The following is a 19,074-nucleotide window of genomic DNA, read 5'->3' as shown; positions in this document are numbered from 1 at the left end:
ACGAACGTAACGTCATTTCGGAATTGATGTCGTTGGAATTTTGCCTAGCCCTACTGTGCTGATGTTTGAGCTTGTCTTGAGAAAGGGTTAAACTTTAAAAACAATTCAATGAAAAAATACTATTTTCACTGTTTCGAATAATGAAAAATCAATTTCATTTCACTGTTAAATCTCTAAAAACTATCGAAAAACATATGATAAAGAACAATTGTGTAACATGGCAATGAAATATGTGACGGAGCTAATTCACTCATTCTGTACGTTTTTTATGCTTGATTAATGTATGTACAAAGCTTTTATATGATGCATTTTGCTATTGAATTCTACCGGAACGGAGAGGTGAAAGGTGATATTTACTACAAATAACTCCGACATCTTGATAATGTCCACAGTAATGCTGTCCCCATGGTCTGAACATACACAAATTGATCACAGTCTCGTTTCCTTGACAAGTAACCTGCTCCAGCCAAATCTGACCACTACCTGCACCGAAATAGGCATTCAAAAGTACCGCCACATTATCACTGGAATTGAACAAGTTTGATAAATAAATAATTATCTGTTAAAATTGCATTTCCTCTGATTATTGACCCTTTCCATTCATAATATATGCAACTGCTTTTGATATTAAAAATAATATTTTGCTACTGAATCGATACACATGCTCAAAGTATAAAAAATCGCAATCGATTCTTATTCTTTGATTGACATAAATGCATATGTCTTTCCATTGTTTTTTTTCATTTGTGAACTGCCAATTAATATTTGGAACGTTTACATAAATAAGAGATTAAAGCGATAAGAAATGTTTTTAGAAAAGCAATACATGTTTTATTAAGAAATATTTCAACAAGTTTGCTCTGTTTTTATCACTTACTAATTTAGCAAAATAACTTACGTATCATATCCGAGCTGTCGACACACGACTTTGGCAAAGTTAATGTTTATTGCATAGCCACAGATCGTACCCCATGTTCCATTGTGGAATACTTCAACACGACCCTCCAATTGCGTTGCACCGTTATGTAGTCTTATAGAACTTGCACCTAAAGAAGAAAAAAGTACTTTTTAATTTCAATTCTAACGTAGCTTTTAAAAGTTTAACAAAGGTTTCCGCAAGTCCCTCCTATAGCCGATAAACATTCGAATATAGATGATGATGTCGATAGTGCTTGAAAATTGGAAAGATTTCAATTATATTCTCAGGTAACTATGATAATTTGAACCTTATTACAGGACTCGCAACCATTGTCCCGAAATAAATAAATAATTACTACAAGACCGCAATGCGACCAGATTTTCAATGAGCGCAATTAGAAGGTTTGTGCAAGTTGAACTAGTGTTCGATATGCCTTCAGATTGGCAAAGATAACGGGATGCTGTTTATGCTTCTCTATGTTAAGACTAGTGCTTTGTCGAAACGCACCGATATCAAATACGCATATGAATAAATATGATTAAACAGTCCAACGAAAGGTTCCTGCGTTTAATCTCAAAACGTTGTTATGAATATCGAACTCTTTTCGCTTTATTGGCATGATGGTATATTGGCATTTGCTTTGATTAGGAATGTAAGTAGTGACAAATGTATAGCTATGCATAACAGGGATGTCAAACAAGTGAAATACAAGCAAATATTACCACAGAACATTAAAATTTGATTTTAATTTATACGTTTATACATGTGTCTTGCAGGGTAAACATTTATGCCATTTGCCAATGCATAATCTAGATACAGCTCGAAGAAGCCAACATACATGGCATTTTGAACAATGCCCTTAATGTGACCTTGATCTTTGATACATGATTGTAAAGTGTTTTAATGCGTGGATATGTTACAGCCCGGACAAGTCAAAACACAAGGAGTTTTGGGCATTTCGTGTGTTTTTGACCTTTTACCTAGTGACATTGGTCTTGCACGCGTAATGCCAGTTACTCGTGGTGAGTATGCGCTATTTTAAAATCAACTTTTGCATGGCCAAGTTACAGCCCGGAGATAATACAAATTGTTGCAAAACACTCGCCTAACCACCATCCTGCCAACAAACTCCAATTTAAATACCTAGTTTTACCTTCAGTTTTAGTAAAATTTTGCTTTGCATCAGTCAATATTATCAAAAAAAAAAACATTTTCAGACACATTGCAGAAAATTAACGTTGTTTAAATTTGGCAGCCATCTTCGACGCCTTATTGATCTTGGCGGACTACTTGTTCATGATATTTTTCCTAAATCTTACTTTCAAACATATTGCTTTAGCTATCGTCAATAGTTGAAGATATTCTTAATTGGATTGTTTTGATATCCAAATGGTCATTAATGTTCCTTAAGAGCTGACTTTGTTAGGCTTGCATTTTTACATGAAACATTCGCATTACCTTCTATGTTTTTCGATGAACATTCTCGATTGTACTTACTTTTGTATCTAAATGATTTATTATGCTTGTACCCTGTGTATGCCTGTTGTATGAACTATACTATAATATATTTTTCTATTGTACTCTTCAGAAATGGAGAAATAAAAGTTGTTATATACTACATATAACTCCGACATCTTCTGTATGTCCGCAGCTGTGCTGACCCCATTGGCTGAACATACACAAGTCGATCACAGTCTCGTTTCCTTGACAAGTAACATTGTCCAGCCAAATCTCGCCACTACCTGCACCGAAATAGGCATGTGAACGTAACGTCACATTGTGACTGAAATTAAGCAAGTCTTATACATTAAATTTTAGAAATGCATTTTTTTTGTCATTGACTCTTTGCACTCATTAACTATGCAGTTGTGAAGATAAATTGTTTTTCACCATTTTGTTACACGATCACTTCGAATGCTCAATGCATAAAGACACTCGCTTGATTCCGATTCCTGGAATAAAATGAAAGCTTAAATCTTTTTCAATTTTGCATTTGTGTATCCCATACTTGCAATAAATTTGGAACCTATTGGCATGAAAAAGTGATAAAAGCGAAGAAAAATAATTTCAAAAAAGCAACAAATGCTTAACCGAGAAATACTTTAAAAATTGTTTTGATTTAATCATTGATCTTTTTAGCAAAATAACATACGTTGCATAATCGAGCTGTCGACACACGACTTTGGCAAAGTTTGTGTCTATACCATCCCCACAGACAGTACCCCATGTTCCATTGTGAAGTACTTCAACACGCCCCTGTAATTGCGTTGTACCGTTACGTAGTCTGATAGCACGTGAACCTTAAGAAAAAAACATTTTGAATTTTAATCATATCGTGGCTTTAAAATGTCAACATTCCATTGTGAAAAGCTACCGCAAGATTCTCTGCATGCCGTTTGGTAGTCGAAGGAACTAGTGTCGATAGTGCTTGAAAAATGGAAATATTGAAATAAAATTCTAGTATGGCTATGACAGTATAAAATTGTAATAGGACTCGCAACCATTGTGCAAAGGAAAACATATTACTAGACATGCTGCAATGCGACCAGGTTTTCAATTTACACTTTTAGAAGGTTTTTGGAAATTGTACGAGTAATTAATAGGCCTACAAATGGACATGGGGTAACACTTTGCCCTCTCAACAATTGTGCCTAAATTAAAACAAATAAAAGCATGCAGGTTGGTAAGGGTAACAATTGTTTAATGACCAAATATTAATTTGAAAGACATTCATCATTTTGTTTCATTTGGAGGCTATTTAAGATTTCGGTTTTTATCTTGTACAAAATTATATTTGAACCATTAAAAAAAAGTGAAATTTAGATTTGTTCTGATCTTCAAATTGAACAGATGGTTAACCATAACACTTTTGTTTTTAAATCCAACACACTTAAAAAACTTATGGGTGTTTAATTCATGAAAATTAATTAGATGGGTGTGGCTTTACTTATTTAACTTACACTGTGATATCATCAAGTAGTTGTCTTAACTCCTCACGCGACTGTTCCTTAACTTGACATACCACTGTAAAATGGTTAGTTCTTTCAAGAGTATAACTTAAGTATACTCGTTTACTTTTAAAACAGAAAAACATGTAAATAGAATTACTTGGGAAGTATAGCAGTGTACAATGATTTGTAGTTTGTAGTTTGTAGAAATGTTACAAAAATGTAGTTTGCTAGAAAACGTCTTTGGAAAAAAATGCTAAGATGAGATACTTAATTTATCGTGTAATTTAAATACTACTAGATGTTGCTAAAATTATTAGGAACAGTAGCGTACAAAGGCATAGTTGCTCCAATGATTGGGTAAATTCCTACCTAAAGGTAACCATCCATATCTCTGTCCGGCCACCGTCCTGACAATGTCAGTACCTTCCACTGTGTAAGAATGTTAATTAAAAATTCCAAATCGTAACGCCTTAACAAACACTTGCCGAAAAAACACCCACAAGTAGTTATATGTGTTCGACAGATGTTAATGATATATAAATTTGAAACAATGATAAAGATATATTAGCCCTTGTTATTTCATTTATTAAATGTTATTAATATTCACAATGCCCGATGAAATCTTTTCTGATATTTGAATGCCACATCTTGTTTAGTGGGTGTAGGCCATTCCACTGAAAGAACACTCCTTTTCCGTGGAGACAAGGGATAAAAGATAATCAGCGGAACACCTTATAATTCTCAATTTCTTCTTATGTTTTTAGTTATAAAAGCGTATTTGCACAATTGGCATCACAAGAGGGACATGTCCAGGTGCGGATCAGCATTCTAAAATCCAGGTAGTTTTAAGAACACCTTATTTTCTTTGGGAGGCTATTCCGCGCAGAGAGTTTTTCCAATATTTAGTTATTCTTACTGAAAATGAAATTACATGTCGCAAACGCAACAAGGTTTTGAACATATTCAATTGAAACACTGAGCAGACATTTGTATGTTTCAATAGCGATGCATCATATGTAATGTTGACAATTTCACTCTATGAGGAATATTTTCGTAAGTTAAGGTGTAATCTTTAGAAACAATTTTTTAGCCCTTTTTATTATTTGATGGTATGGCTTCAAAAATGCCCTACAACAGGACAGTAGATGAAATTGGATCTGTTGAAATATTTAAATATAATAAGCTTAATATTGATTGTAAAAAATGCTAAGTTTTTAAAGATTATTCAGTTGCTTTGCTGCCTTTTTGAACATTTAAGGATTGAATTCTAGGCATTATAATTTAATAAACTATCTACCCCAACGCCTAAAAGTTTAACTTACTCTTCGAAAACAATAATGTGATTAAGTGTATTTAATTGTCTTATGTTTTAACATTATCATAGCTCGAGCATATTGAAATTGCTAAATATATGTCAGGTTAAGAATAAATTGGAAGTAAACAAGTTTATCAAAGTGTTACTTTCTACTTCAAGAGTGGTCTTAACAACATCAGGATGTTTTTTACACATCTCATATACATCATTTTGAACAGTAATAACAAGAAGAATGCTCTTGTTATGCAATTTCACATGTTCTTTATTTTAGAACTAAACATGTGCTGGTAAACGTCTACACGTCAATGTTCATGCCACTATTTGTAGAAATATTTAACATTTAAATCTACTGGTGGCCATTTTGGACGCCAACTTGAATATCTCGTGTAAACCAAGGGCGGACGAGGCCATTAATCGAGGGTCTGGGCTAGCAAACTAAACAAACAAACTTTCTTTGCACCGAGATGCAAAATTTACACGATTTAATTGCCGTTACGATGAAACATTTATTGATAGAAACAAGTTGATATAATTTCAATGATTTAGTTATGAATAAGAAGTTTTCAAAAAGATCTCACGGAAAGCCACAAAAAGCCCGTGGGAGTCGCCAAAAATAATACTCGATTTTAGAGGAACAGTATAAACACATTGAACAAGCATAGGAATGTAAAAGTCACATCGCGATGTCCTTGTTCAGTGTTTTCTAAGGAATGAATGAATGAAAGAATAAAAAATGATTGAATGTATAAATGAATGTATGTATGTTCGTACGAACGAACGAACGAACGAACGAACGAATGAATGAATTAATTAATGAATAAATTAATCAATGAATAAATGAATTATTAAATTAATGAATTATTAAATTAATGAATTAATCTATTATCGAATCATTGAATTAATGTATAAAAGAATTAAATAATCAATGAATTGAATGTATGACTTTTGAAAATTAAGCGTTGTATAAAACACCGTAAGAAGATTATGCAGCACATAACACAAAAGTGTTAATTTTTAACTTGTAAATAACAAATAATCAAGATGTTTGAAAAAATGGAAGAAATATTTTTCTTCTCCTTTGAATATACCCAATTTACCTGGATAGTTAACATTTTAACTCTAATATTTAATTCCAGCATCATATAATATTTACAGTGCAAATCCGGTTGTATGATTCTCATTGCTAAGACAGACTATAGCGTTTTGTTTTTTAATAAACGACCTATATATGACTCGATGCAATATTTATGTAAACAATTATCATTGACATAAGCATAAAATCGTTTTAATGATCATATTACAAAAACATAAAGACGCCGAAGGTGACACACGAATTCAAAATGATGAGGTTAATCAATTAAATACAATACTAAATACGAATGTTTAGACTTATGTTTCAATTATTGAACGAGAATGTTGAGTCTACAATAAATAACATAATAGTATAACCAGTAGCCGAATAATTAAACCTAATACTAACAAACCTCGAGTACAAGTTGGAGAAATACCATCCAATTGGCCGTCAGCTTGACATGTCCTTACTAAATCGCCATTAGTATGGATTTGACCTACTGCACATGTGTATGTAACGGTCGTGTTGTAAGCAATCGCTGCCCCAGAATCTTTGGAAGCATCGTTTACGTCCGGTACAGAGCACGCTTCTGTGAAAACGAATATATAACAAACAATAACACTTCGATTGCAACGTTGTACTTACACTTCAAATCTTTACAAGGACTTTAACAGATTGCATGTTGACAACATTGTCTATTTATATTGTTCAAATGGATTTGTTTAATGTATGTATGTGTTTGCATTAACACCATACGACAGCAGAAAGTCTCATTTGAAATACAATCAAGCTTACTATGATTTAATTTGAACTACATTATTTCTATTTTTAGTAAAAGTAAGCACCGCCTGTTGTCTGTTCAATTTAAGATATTAAATACTATTTCTGAAATTACCTAACTGCCCCTAAAAAGAAGCTTCGTAACTATTTTTATCACTTTCTGTTCCATTTTTAAAATATACTCAATCCTCATAACGAACGTAACGTCATTTCGGAATTGATGTCGTTGGAATTTTGCCTAGCCCTACTGTGCTGATGTTTGAGCTTGTCTTGAGAAAGGGTTAAACTTTAAAACAATTCAATGAAAGAATACTGTTTTCACTGTTTCTAATAATGAAAAATCAATTTCATTTCACAGTTAAATCTCTAAAAACTATCGAAAAACATTTGATAAAGAACAATTGTGTAACATGGCAATGAAATATGTGACGGAGCTAATTCACTCATTTTGTACGTTTTTTATGCTTGATTAATGTATGTACAAAGCTTTTATATTATGCATTTTGCTATTGAATTCTACCGGAACGGAGAGGTGAAAGGTGATATTTACTACAAATAACTCCGACATCTTGATAATGTCCACAGTAATGCTGTCCCCATGGTCTGAACATACACAAATTGATCACAGTCTCGTTTCCTTGACAAGTAACCTGCTCCAGCCAAATCTGACCACTACCTGCACCGAAATAGGCATTCAAAAGTACCGCCACATTATCACTGGAATTGAACAAGTTTGATAAATAAATAAGTATCTGTTAAAATTGCATTTCCTCTGATTATTGACCCTTTCGATTCATGATATATGCAACTGCTTTTGATATTAAAAATAATATTTTGCTACTGAATCGATACACATGCTCAAAGTATAAAAATCGTAATCGATTCTGATTCTTTGATTGACATAAATGCATATGTATTTCCATTGTTTTTTTCATTTGTGTATTCAAAACTGCCAATTAATATTTGGAACGTTTACATAAATAAGAGATTAAAGCGATAAGAAATGTTTAGAAAAGCAATGAATGTTTTATCAAGAAATATTTCAACAAGTTTGCTCTGTTTTTATCACTTACTAATTTAGCAAAATAACTTACGTATCATATCCGAGCTGTCGACACACGACTTTGGCAAAGTTAATGTTTATTGCATAGCCACAGATCGTACCCCATGTTCCATTGTGGAATACTTCAACACGACCCTCCAATTGCGTTGCACCGTTATGTAGTCTTATAGAACTTGCACCTAAAAAAGAAAAAAAGTACTTTTTAATTTCAATTCTAACGTAGCTTTTAAAAGTTTAACAAAGGTTTCCGCAAGTCCCTCCTATAGCCGATAAGCATTCGAATATAGACGATGTAGATAGTGCTTGAAAATTGGAAAGATTTCAATTATATTCTCAGGTAACTATGATAATTTGAACCTTATTACAGGACTCGCAACCATTGTCCCGAAATAAATAAATAATTACTACAAGACCGCAATGCGACCAGGTTTTCAATGAGCGCAATTAGAAGGTTTGTGCAATTTGAACTAGTGTTCGATATGCCTTCAGATTGGCAAAGATAACGGGATGCTGTATATGCTTCTCTATGTTAAGACTAGTGCTTTGTCGAAACGCACCGATATCAAATACGCATATGAATAAATATGATTAAACAGTCCAACGAAAGGTTCCTGCGTTTAATCTCAAAACGTTGTTATGAATATCGAACTCTTTTCGCTTTATTGGCATGATGGTATATTGGCATGTGCTTTGATTAGGAATGTAAGTAGTGACAAATGTATAGCTATGCATAACAGGGATGTCAAACAAGTTAAAACAAGCAAATATTACCACAGAACATTAAAATTTGATTTTAATTTATACGTTTATACATGTGTCTTGCAGGGTAAACATTTATGCCATTTGCCAATGCATAATCTAGATACAGCTCGAAGAAGCCAACATACATGGCATTTTGAACAATGCCCTTAATGTGACCTTGATCTTTGATACATGATTGTAAAGTCTTTTAATGCGTGGATATGTTACAGCCCGGACAAGTCAAAACACAAGGAGTTTTGGGCATTTCGTGTGTTTTTGACCTTTTACCTAGTGACATTGGTCTTGCACACGTAATGCCAGTTACTCGTGGTGAGTATGCGCTATTTTAAAATCAACTTTTGCATGGCCAAGTTACAGCCCGGAGATAATACAAATTGTTGCAAAACACTCGCCTAACCACCATCCTGCCAACAAACTCCAATTTAAATACCTAGTTTTACCTTCAGTTTTAGTAAAATTTTACTTTGCATCAGTCAATATTGGAAAAAAAAAAAACATTTTTCAGACACATTGCAGAAAATTAATTTTGTTTAAATTTGGCAGCCATCGTCGACGCCTTATTGATCTTGGCGGACTACTTGTTCATGATATTTTTCCTAAATCTTACTTTCAAAGATCTTGCTTTAGCTATCGTCAATAGTTGAAGATGTTCTAAATTGGATTGTTTTGATATCCAAATGGTCATTAATGTTCCTTAAGAGCTGACTTTGTTAGGCTTGCATTTTTACATGAAACATTCGCATTACCTTCTATGTTTTTCGATGAACATTCTCGATTGTACTTACTTTTGTATCTAAATGATTTATTATGCTTGTACCCTGTGTATGCCTGTTGTATGAACTATACTATAATATATTTTTCTATTGTACTCTTCAGAAATGGAGAAATAAAAGTTGTTATATACTACATATAACTCCGACATCTTCTGTATGTCCGCAGCTGTGCTGACCCCATTGGCTGAACAAACACAAGTCGATCACAGTCTCGTTTCCTTGACAAGTAACATTGTCCAGCCAAATCTCGCCACTACCTGCACCGAAATAGGCATGTGAACGTAACGTCACATTGTGACTGAAATTAAGCAAGTCTTATACATTAAATTTTAGAAATGCATTTTTTTTGTCATTGACTCTTTGCACTCATTAACTATGCAGTTGTGAAGATAAATTGTTTTTCACCATTTTGTTACACGATCACTTCGAATGCTCAATGCATAAAGACACTCGCTTGATTCCGATTCCTGGAATAAAATGAAAGCTTAAATCTTTTTCAATTTTGCATTTGTGTATCCCATACTTGCAATAAATTTGGAACCTATTGGCATGAAAAAGTGATAAAAGCGAAGAAAAATAATTTCAAAAAAGCAACAAATGCTTAACCGAGAAATACTTTAAAAATTGTTTTGATTTAATCATTGATCTTTTTAGCAAAATAACATACGTTGCATAATCGAGCTGTCGACACACGACTTTGGCAAAGTTTGTGTCTATACCATCCCCACAGACAGTACCCCATGTTCCATTGTGAAGTACTTCAACACGCCCCTGTAATTGCGTTGTACCGTTACGTAGTCTGATAGCACGTGAACCTTAAGAAAAAAACATTTTGAATTTTAATCATATCGTGGCTTTAAAATGTCAACATTCCATTGTGAAAAGCTACCGCAAGATTCTCTGCATGCCGTTTGGTAGTCGAAGGAACTAGTGTCGATAGTGCTTGAAAAATGGAAATATTGAAATAAAATTCTAGTATGGCTATGACAGTATAAAATTGTAATAGGACTCGCAACCATTGTGCAAAGGAAAACATATTACTAGACATGCTGCAATGCGACCAGGTTTTCAATTTACACTTTTAGAAGGTTTTTGGAAATTGTACGAGTAATTAATAGGCCTACAAATGGACATGGGGTAACACTTTGCCCTCTCAACAATTGTGCCTAAATTAAAACAAATAAAAGCATGCAGGTTGGTAAGGGTAACAATTATTTAATGACCAAATATTAATTTGAAAGACATTCATCATTTTGTTTCATTTGGAGGCTATTTAAGATTTCGGTTTTTATCTTGTACAAAATTATATTTGAACCATTAAAAAAAAGTGAAATTTAGATTTGTTCTGATCTTCAAATTGAACAGATGGTTAACCATAACACTTTTGTTTTTAAATCCAACACACTTAAAAAACTTATGGGTGTTTAATTCATGAAAATTAATTAGATGGGTGTGGCTTTACTTATTTAACTTACACTGTGATATCATCAAGTAGTTGTCTTAACTCCTCACGCGACTGTTCCTTAACTTGACATACCACTGTAAAATGGTTAGTTCTTTCAAGAGTATAACTTAAGTATACTCGTTTACTTTTAAAACAGAAAAACATGTAAATAGAATTACTTGGGAAGTATAGCAGTGTACAATGATTTGTAGTTTGTAGTTTGTAGAAATGTTACAAAAATGTAGTTTGCTAGAAAACGTCTTTGGAAAAAAATGCTAAGATGAGATACTTAATTTATCGTGTAATTTAAATACTACTAGATGTTGCTAAAATTATTAGGAACAGTAGCGTACAAAGGCATAGTTGCTCCAATGATTGGGTAAATTCCTACCTAAAGGTAACCATCCATATCTCTGTCCGGCCACCGTCCTGACAATGTCAGTACCTTCCACTGTGTAAGAATGTTAATTAAAAATTCCAAATCGTAACGCCTTAACAAACACTTGCCGAAAAACACCCACAAGTAGTTATATGTGTTCGACAGATGTTAATGATATATAAATTTGAAACAATGATAAAGATATATTAGCCCTTGTTATTTCATTTATTAAATGTTATTAATATTCACAATGCCCGATGAAATCTTTTCTGATATTTGAATGCCACATCTTGTTTAGTGGGTGTAGGCCATTCCACTGAAAGAACACTCCTTTTCCGTGGAGACAAGGGATAAAAGATAATCAGCGGAACACCTTATAATTCTCAATTTCTTCTTATGTTTTTAGTTATAAAAGCGTATTTGCACAATTGGCATCACAAGAGGGACATGTCCAGGTGCGGATCAGCATTCTAAAATCCAGGTAGTTTTAAGAACACCTTATTTTCTTTGGGAGGCTATTCCGCGCAGAGAGTTTTTCCAATATTTAGTTATTCTTACTGAAAATGAAATTACATGTCGCAAACGCAACAAGGTTTTGAACATATTCAATTGAAACACTGAGCAGACATTTGTATGTTTCAATAGCGATGCATCATATGTAATGTTGACAATTTCACTCTATGAGGAATATTTTCGTAAGTTAAGGTGTAATCTTTAGAAACAATTTTTTAGCCCTTTTTATTATTTGATGGTATGGCTTCAAAAATGCCCTACAACAGGACAGTAGATGAAATTGGATCTGTTGAAATATTTAAATATAATAAGCTTAATATTGATTGTAAAAAATGCTAAGTTTTTAAAGATTATTCAGTTGCTTTGCTGCCTTTTTGAACATTTAAGGATTGAATTCTAGGCATTATAATTTAATAAACTATCTACCCCAACGCCTAAAAGTTTAACTTACTCTTCGAAAACAATAATGTGATTAAGTGTATTTAATTGTCTTATGTTTTAACATTATCATAGCTCGAGCATATTGAAATTGCTAAATATATGTCAGGTTAAGAATAAATTGGAAGTAAACAAGTTTATCAAAGTGTTACTTTCTACTTCAAGAGTGGTCTTAACAACATCAGGATGTTTTTTACACATCTCATATACATCATTTTGAACAGTAATAACAAGAAGAATGCTCTTGTTATGCAATTTCACATGTTCTTTATTTTAGAACTAAACATGTGCTGGTAAACGTCTACACGTCAATGTTCATGCCACTATTTGTAGAAATATTTAACATTTAAATCTACTGGTGGCCATTTTGGACACCAACTTGAATATCTCGTGTAAACCAAGGGCGGACGAGGCCATTAATCGAGGGTCTGGGCTAGCAAACTAAACAAACAAACTTTCTTTGCACCGAGATGCAAAATTTACACGATTTAATTGCCGTTACGATGAAACATTTATTGATAGAAACAAGTTGATATAATTTCAATGATTTAGTTATGAATAAGAAGTTTTCAAAAAGATCTCACGGAAAGCCACAAAAAGCCCGTGGGAGTCGCCAAAAATAATACTCGATTTTAGAGGAACAGTATAAACACATTGAACAAGCATAGGAATGTAAAAGTCACATCGCGATGTCCTTGTTCAGTGTTTTCTAAGGAATGAATGAATGAAAGAATAAAAAATGATTGAATGTATAAATGAATGTATGTATGTTCGTACGAACGAACGAACGAACGAACGAACGAACGAATGAATGAATTAATTAATGAATAAATTAATCAATGAATAAATGAATTATTAAATTAATGAATTATTAAATTAATGAATTAATCTATTATCGAATCATTGAATTAATGTATAAAAGAATTAAATAATCAATGAATTGAATGTATGACTTTTGAAAATTAAGCGTTGTATAAAACACCGTAAGAAGATTATGCAGCACATAACACAAAAGTGTTAATTTTTAACTTGTAAATAACAAATAATCAAGATGTTTGAAAAAATGGAAGAAATATTTTTCTTCTCCTTTGAATATACCCAATTTACCTGGATAGTTAACATTTTAACTCTAATATTTAATTCCAGCATCATATAATATTTACAGTGCAAATCCGGTTGTATGATTCTCATTGCTAAGACAGACTATAGCGTTTTGTTTTTTAATAAACGACCTATATATGACTCGATGCAATATTTATGTAAACAATTATCATTGACATAAGCATAAAATCGTTTTAATGATCATATTACAAAAACATAAAGACGCCGAAGGTGACACACGAATTCAAAATGATGAGGTTAATCAATTAAATACAATACTAAATACGAATGTTTAGACTTATGTTTCAATTATTGAACGAGAATGTTGAGTCTACAATAAATAACATAATAGTATAACCAGTAGCCGAATAATTAAACCTAATACTAACAAACCTCGAGTACAAGTTGGAGAAATACCATCCAATTGGCCGTCAGCTTGACATGTCCTTACTAAATCGCCATTAGTATGGATTTGACCTACTGCACATGTGTATGTAACGGTCGTGTTGTAAGCAATCGCTGCCCCAGAATCTTTGGAAGCATCGTTTACGTCCGGTACAGAGCACGCTTCTGTGAAAACGAATATATAACAAACAATAACACTTCGATTGCAACGTTGTACTTACACTTCAAATCTTTACAAGGACTTTAACAGATTGCATGTTGACAACATTGTCTATTTATATTGTTCAAATGGATTTGTTTAATGTATGTATGTGTTTGCATTAACACCATACGACAGCAGAAAGTCTCATTTGAAATACAATCAAGCTTACTATGATTTAATTTGAACTACATTATTTCTATTTTTAGTAAAAGTAAGCACCGCCTGTTGTCTGTTCAATTTAAGATATTAAATACTATTTCTGAAATTACCTAACTGCCCCTAAAAAGAAGCTTCGTAACTATTTTTATCACTTTCTGTTCCATTTTTAAAATATACTCAATCCTCATAACGAACGTAACGTCATTTCGGAATTGATGTCGTTGGAATTGCGCCTAGCCCTACTGTGCTGATGTTTGAGCTTGTCTTGAGAAAGGGTTAAACTTTAAAACAATTCAATGAAAGAATACTGTTTTCACTGTTTCTAATAATGAAAAATCAATTTCATTTCACAGTTAAATCTCTAAAAACTATCGAAAAACATTTGATAAAGAACAATTGTGTAACATGGCAATGAAATATGTGACGGAGCTAATTCACTCATTTTGTACGTTTTTTATGCTTGATTAATGTATGTACAAAGCTTTTATATTATGCATTTTGCTATTGAATTCTACCGGAACGGAGAGGTGAAAGGTGATATTTACTACAAATAACTCCGACATCTTGATAATGTCCACAGTAATGCTGTCCCCATGGTCTGAACATACACAAATTGATCACAGTCTCGTTTCCTTGACAAGTAACCTGCTCCAGCCAAATCTGACCACTACCTGCACCGAAATAGGCATTCAAAAGTACCGCCACATTATCACTGGAATTGAACAAGTTTGATAAATAAATAAGTATCTGTTAAAATTGCATTTCCTCTGATTATTGACCCTTTCGATTCATGATATATGCAACTGCTTTTGATATTAAAAATAATATTTTGCTACTGAATCGATACACATGCTCAAAGTATAAAAATCGTAATCGATTCTGATTCTTTGATTGACATAAATGCATATGTATTTCCATTGTTTTTTTCATTTGTGTATTCAAAACTGCCAATTAATATTTGGAACGTTTACATAAATAAGAGATTAAAGCGATAAGAAATGTTTAGAAAAGCAATGAATGTTTTATCAAGAAATATTTCAACAAGTTTGCTCTGTTTTTATCACTTACTAATTTAGCAAAATAACTTACGTATCATATCCGAGCTGTCGACACACGACTTTGGCAAAGTTAATGTTTATTGCATAGCCACAGATCGTACCCCATGTTCCATTGTGGAATACTTCAACACGACCCTCCAATTGCGTTGCACCGTTATGTAGTCTTATAGAACTTGCACCTAAAAAAGAAAAAAAGTACTTTTTAATTTCAATTCTAACGTAGCTTTTAAAAGTTTAACAAAGGTTTCCGCAAGTCCCTCCTATAGCCGATAAGCATTCGAATATAGACGATGTAGATAGTGCTTGAAAATTGGAAAGATTTCAATTATATTCTCAGGTAACTATGATAATTTGAACCTTATTACAGGACTCGCAACCATTGTCCCGAAATAAATAAATAATTACTACAAGACCGCAATGCGACCAGGTTTTCAATGAGCGCAATTAGAAGGTTTGTGCAATTTGAACTAGTGTTCGATATGCCTTCAGATTGGCAAAGATAACGGGATGCTGTATATGCTTCTCTATGTTAAGACTAGTGCTTTGTCGAAACGCACCGATATCAAATACGCATATGAATAAATATGATTAAACAGTCCAACGAAAGGTTCCTGCGTTTAATCTCAAAACGTTGTTATGAATATCGAACTCTTTTCGCTTTATTGGCATGATGGTATATTGGCATGTGCTTTGATTAGGAATGTAAGTAGTGACAAATGTATAGCTATGCATAACAGGGATGTCAAACAAGTTAAAACAAGCAAATATTACCACAGAACATTAAAATTTGATTTTAATTTATACGTTTATACATGTGTCTTGCAGGGTAAACATTTATGCCATTTGCCAATGCATAATCTAGATACAGCTCGAAGAAGCCAACATACATGGCATTTTGAACAATGCCCTTAATGTGACCTTGATCTTTGATACATGATTGTAAAGTCTTTTAATGCGTGGATATGTTACAGCCCGGACAAGTCAAAACACAAGGAGTTTTGGGCATTTCGTGTGTTTTTGACCTTTTACCTAGTGACATTGGTCTTGCACACGTAATGCCAGTTACTCGTGGTGAGTATGCGCTATTTTAAAATCAACTTTTGCATGGCCAAGTTACAGCCCGGAGATAATACAAATTGTTGCAAAACACTCGCCTAACCACCATCCTGCCAACAAACTCCAATTTAAATACCTAGTTTTACCTTCAGTTTTAGTAAAATTTTACTTTGCATCAGTCAATATTGGAAAAAAAAACATTTTTCAGACACATTGCAGAAAATTAATTTTGTTTAAATTTGGCAGCCATCGTCGACGCCTTATTGATCTTGGCGGACTACTTGTTCATGATATTTTTCCTAAATCTTACTTTCAAAGATCTTGCTTTAGCTATCGTCAATAGTTGAAGATGTTCTAAATTGGATTGTTTTGATATCCAAATGGTCATTAATGTTCCTTAAGAGCTGACTTTGTTAGGCTTGCATTTTTACATGAAACATTCGCATTACCTTCTATGTTTTTCGATGAACATTCTCGATTGTACTTACTTTGTATCTAAATGATTTATTATGCTTGTACCCTGTGTATGCCTGTGTATGAACTATACTATAATATATTTTTCTATTGTACTCTTCAGAAATGGAGAAATAAAAGTTGTTATATACTACATATAACTCCGACATCTTCTGTATGTCCGCAGCTGTGCTGACCCCATTGGTGAACATACACAAGTGATCACAGTCTCGTTTCCTTGACAAGTAACATCGTCCAACCAAATCTCGCCACTACCTGCACCGAAATAGGCATGTGAACGTAACGTCACATTGTCACTGAAATTAAGCAAGTCTTATACATTAAATTTTAGAAATGCATTTTTTTTGTCATTGACTCTTTGCACTCATGAACTATGCAGTTGTGAAGATAAATTGTTTTTCACCATTTTGTTACACGATCACTTCGAATGCTCAATGCATAAAGACACTCGCTTGATTCCGATTCCTGGAATAAAATGAAAGCTTAAATCTTTTTCAATTTTGCATTTGTGTATCCCATACTTTCAATAAATTTGGAACCTATTGGCATGAAAAAGTGATAAAAGCGAAGAAAAATAATTTCAAAAAAGCAACAAATGCTTAACCGAGAAATACTTCAAAAATTTTTTTGATTTAATCATTTATCTTTTTAGCAAAATAACATACGTTGCATAATCGAGCTGTCGACACACGACTTTGGCAAAGTTTGTGTCTATACCATCCCCACAGACAGTACCCCATGTTCCGTTGTGAAGTACTTCAACACGCCCCTGTAATTGCGTTGTACCGTTACGTAGTCTGATAGCACGTGAACCTTAAGAAAAAACATTTTGAATTTTAATTATATCGTGGCTTTAAAATGTCAACATTCCATTGTGAAAAGCTACCGCAAGATTCTCTGCATGCCGTTTGGTAGTCGAAGGAACTGGTGTCGATAGTGCTTGAAAAATGGTAATATTGAAATAAAATTCTAGTATGGCTATGACAGTATAAAATTGTAATAGGACTCGCAACCATTGTGCAAAGGAAAACATATTACTAGACATGCTGCAATGCGACCAGGTTTTCAATTTACACTTTTAGAAGGTTTTTGGAAATTGTACGAGTAATTAATAGGCCTACAAATGGACATGGGGTAACACTTTGCCCTCTCAACAATTGTGCCTAAATTAAAACAAATAAAAGCATGCAGGTTGGTAAGGGTAACAATTGTTTAATGACCAAATATTAATTTGAAAGACATTCATCATTTTGTTTCATTTGGAGGCTATTTAAGATTTCGGTTTTTATCTTGTACAAAATTATATTTGAACCATTAAAAAAAAGTGAAATTTAGATTTGTTCTGATCTTCAAATTGAACAGATGGTTAACCATAACACTTTTGTTTTTAAATCCAACACACTTAAAAAACTTATGGGTGTTTAATTCATGAAAATTAATTAGATGGGTGTGGCTTTACTTATTTAACTTACACTGTGATATCATCAAGTAGTTGTCTTAACTCCTCACGCGACTGTTCCTTAACTTGACATACCACTGTAAAATGGTTAGTTCTTTCAAGAGTATAACTTAAGTATACTCGTTTACTTTTAAAACAGAAAAACATGTAAATAGAATTACTTGGGAAGTATAGCAGTGTACAATGATTTGTAGTTTGTAGTTTGTAGAAATGTTACAAAAATGTAGTTTGCTAGAAAACGTCTTTGGAAAAAAATGCTAAGATGAGATACTTAATTTATCGTGTAATTTAAATACTACTAGATGTTGCTAAAATTATTAGGAACAGTAGCGTACAAAGGCATAGTTGCTCCAATGATTGGGTAAATTCCTACCTAAAGGTAACCATCCATATCTCTGTCCGGCCACCGTCCTGACAATGTCAGTACCTTCCACTGTGTAAGAATGTTAATTAAAAATTCCAAATCGTAACGCCTTAACAAACACTTGCCGAAAAACACCCACAAGTAGTTATATGTGTTCGACAGATGTTAATGATATATAAATTTGAAACAATGATAAAGATATATTAGCCCTTGTTATTTCATTTATTAAATGTTATTAATATTCACAATGCCCGATGAAATCTTTTCTGATATTTGAATGCCACATCTTGTTTAGTGGGTGTAGGCCATTCCACTGAAAGAACACTCCTTTTCCGTGGAGACAAGGGATAAAAGATAATCAGCGGAACACCTTATAATTCTCAATTT

The 19,074-nt window shown here is 33.0% G+C and overlaps 1 protein-coding gene across 1 annotated transcript; it reads right to left on the bottom strand.

The window, feature by feature from the left end:
- Positions 1–313: 313 nt before the first annotated feature.
- Positions 314–17,604, bottom strand: LOC128237794 (deleted in malignant brain tumors 1 protein-like). Its single transcript, XM_052953379.1, has 14 exons — positions 17,600–17,604; positions 16,996–17,030; positions 15,366–15,513; positions 14,822–14,988; positions 13,904–14,080; positions 10,303–10,450; positions 9,767–9,933; positions 8,132–8,279; positions 7,588–7,754; positions 6,670–6,846; positions 3,072–3,219; positions 2,536–2,702; positions 899–1,046; positions 314–524 (listed from the first exon to the last, which is right to left on the bottom strand). The coding sequence occupies exons 1-14, from the start codon at positions 17,602–17,604 to the stop codon at positions 314–316; spliced, it is 2,013 nt and encodes a 670-aa protein (XP_052809339.1).
- Positions 17,605–19,074: the final 1,470 nt, after the last annotated feature.

The sequence above is a fragment of the Mya arenaria genome, chromosome 6 (assembly GCF_026914265.1).
Source record: "Mya arenaria isolate MELC-2E11 chromosome 6, ASM2691426v1".
NCBI classification, from domain to species: domain Eukaryota; kingdom Metazoa; phylum Mollusca; class Bivalvia; order Myida; family Myidae; genus Mya; species Mya arenaria.
Note: the sequence above shows the minus strand (reverse complement) of the source record. Positions and strands in the feature narration are given on the sequence as shown.

Excerpts from the sequence above, each read along its gene's own strand:
- LOC128237794 (XM_052953379.1), bottom strand. Across the intron at positions 9,934-10,302 it reads CGACAGCTCGATTATGCAAC|TCACAATGTGACGTTACGTT; the intron begins GTATGTTATTTT and ends GCTTAATTTCAG. Across the intron at positions 8,280-9,766 it reads AGATGTCGGAGTTATATGTA|GTGCAAGTTCTATAAGACTA; the intron begins GTATATAACAAC and ends TTTCTTTTTTAG.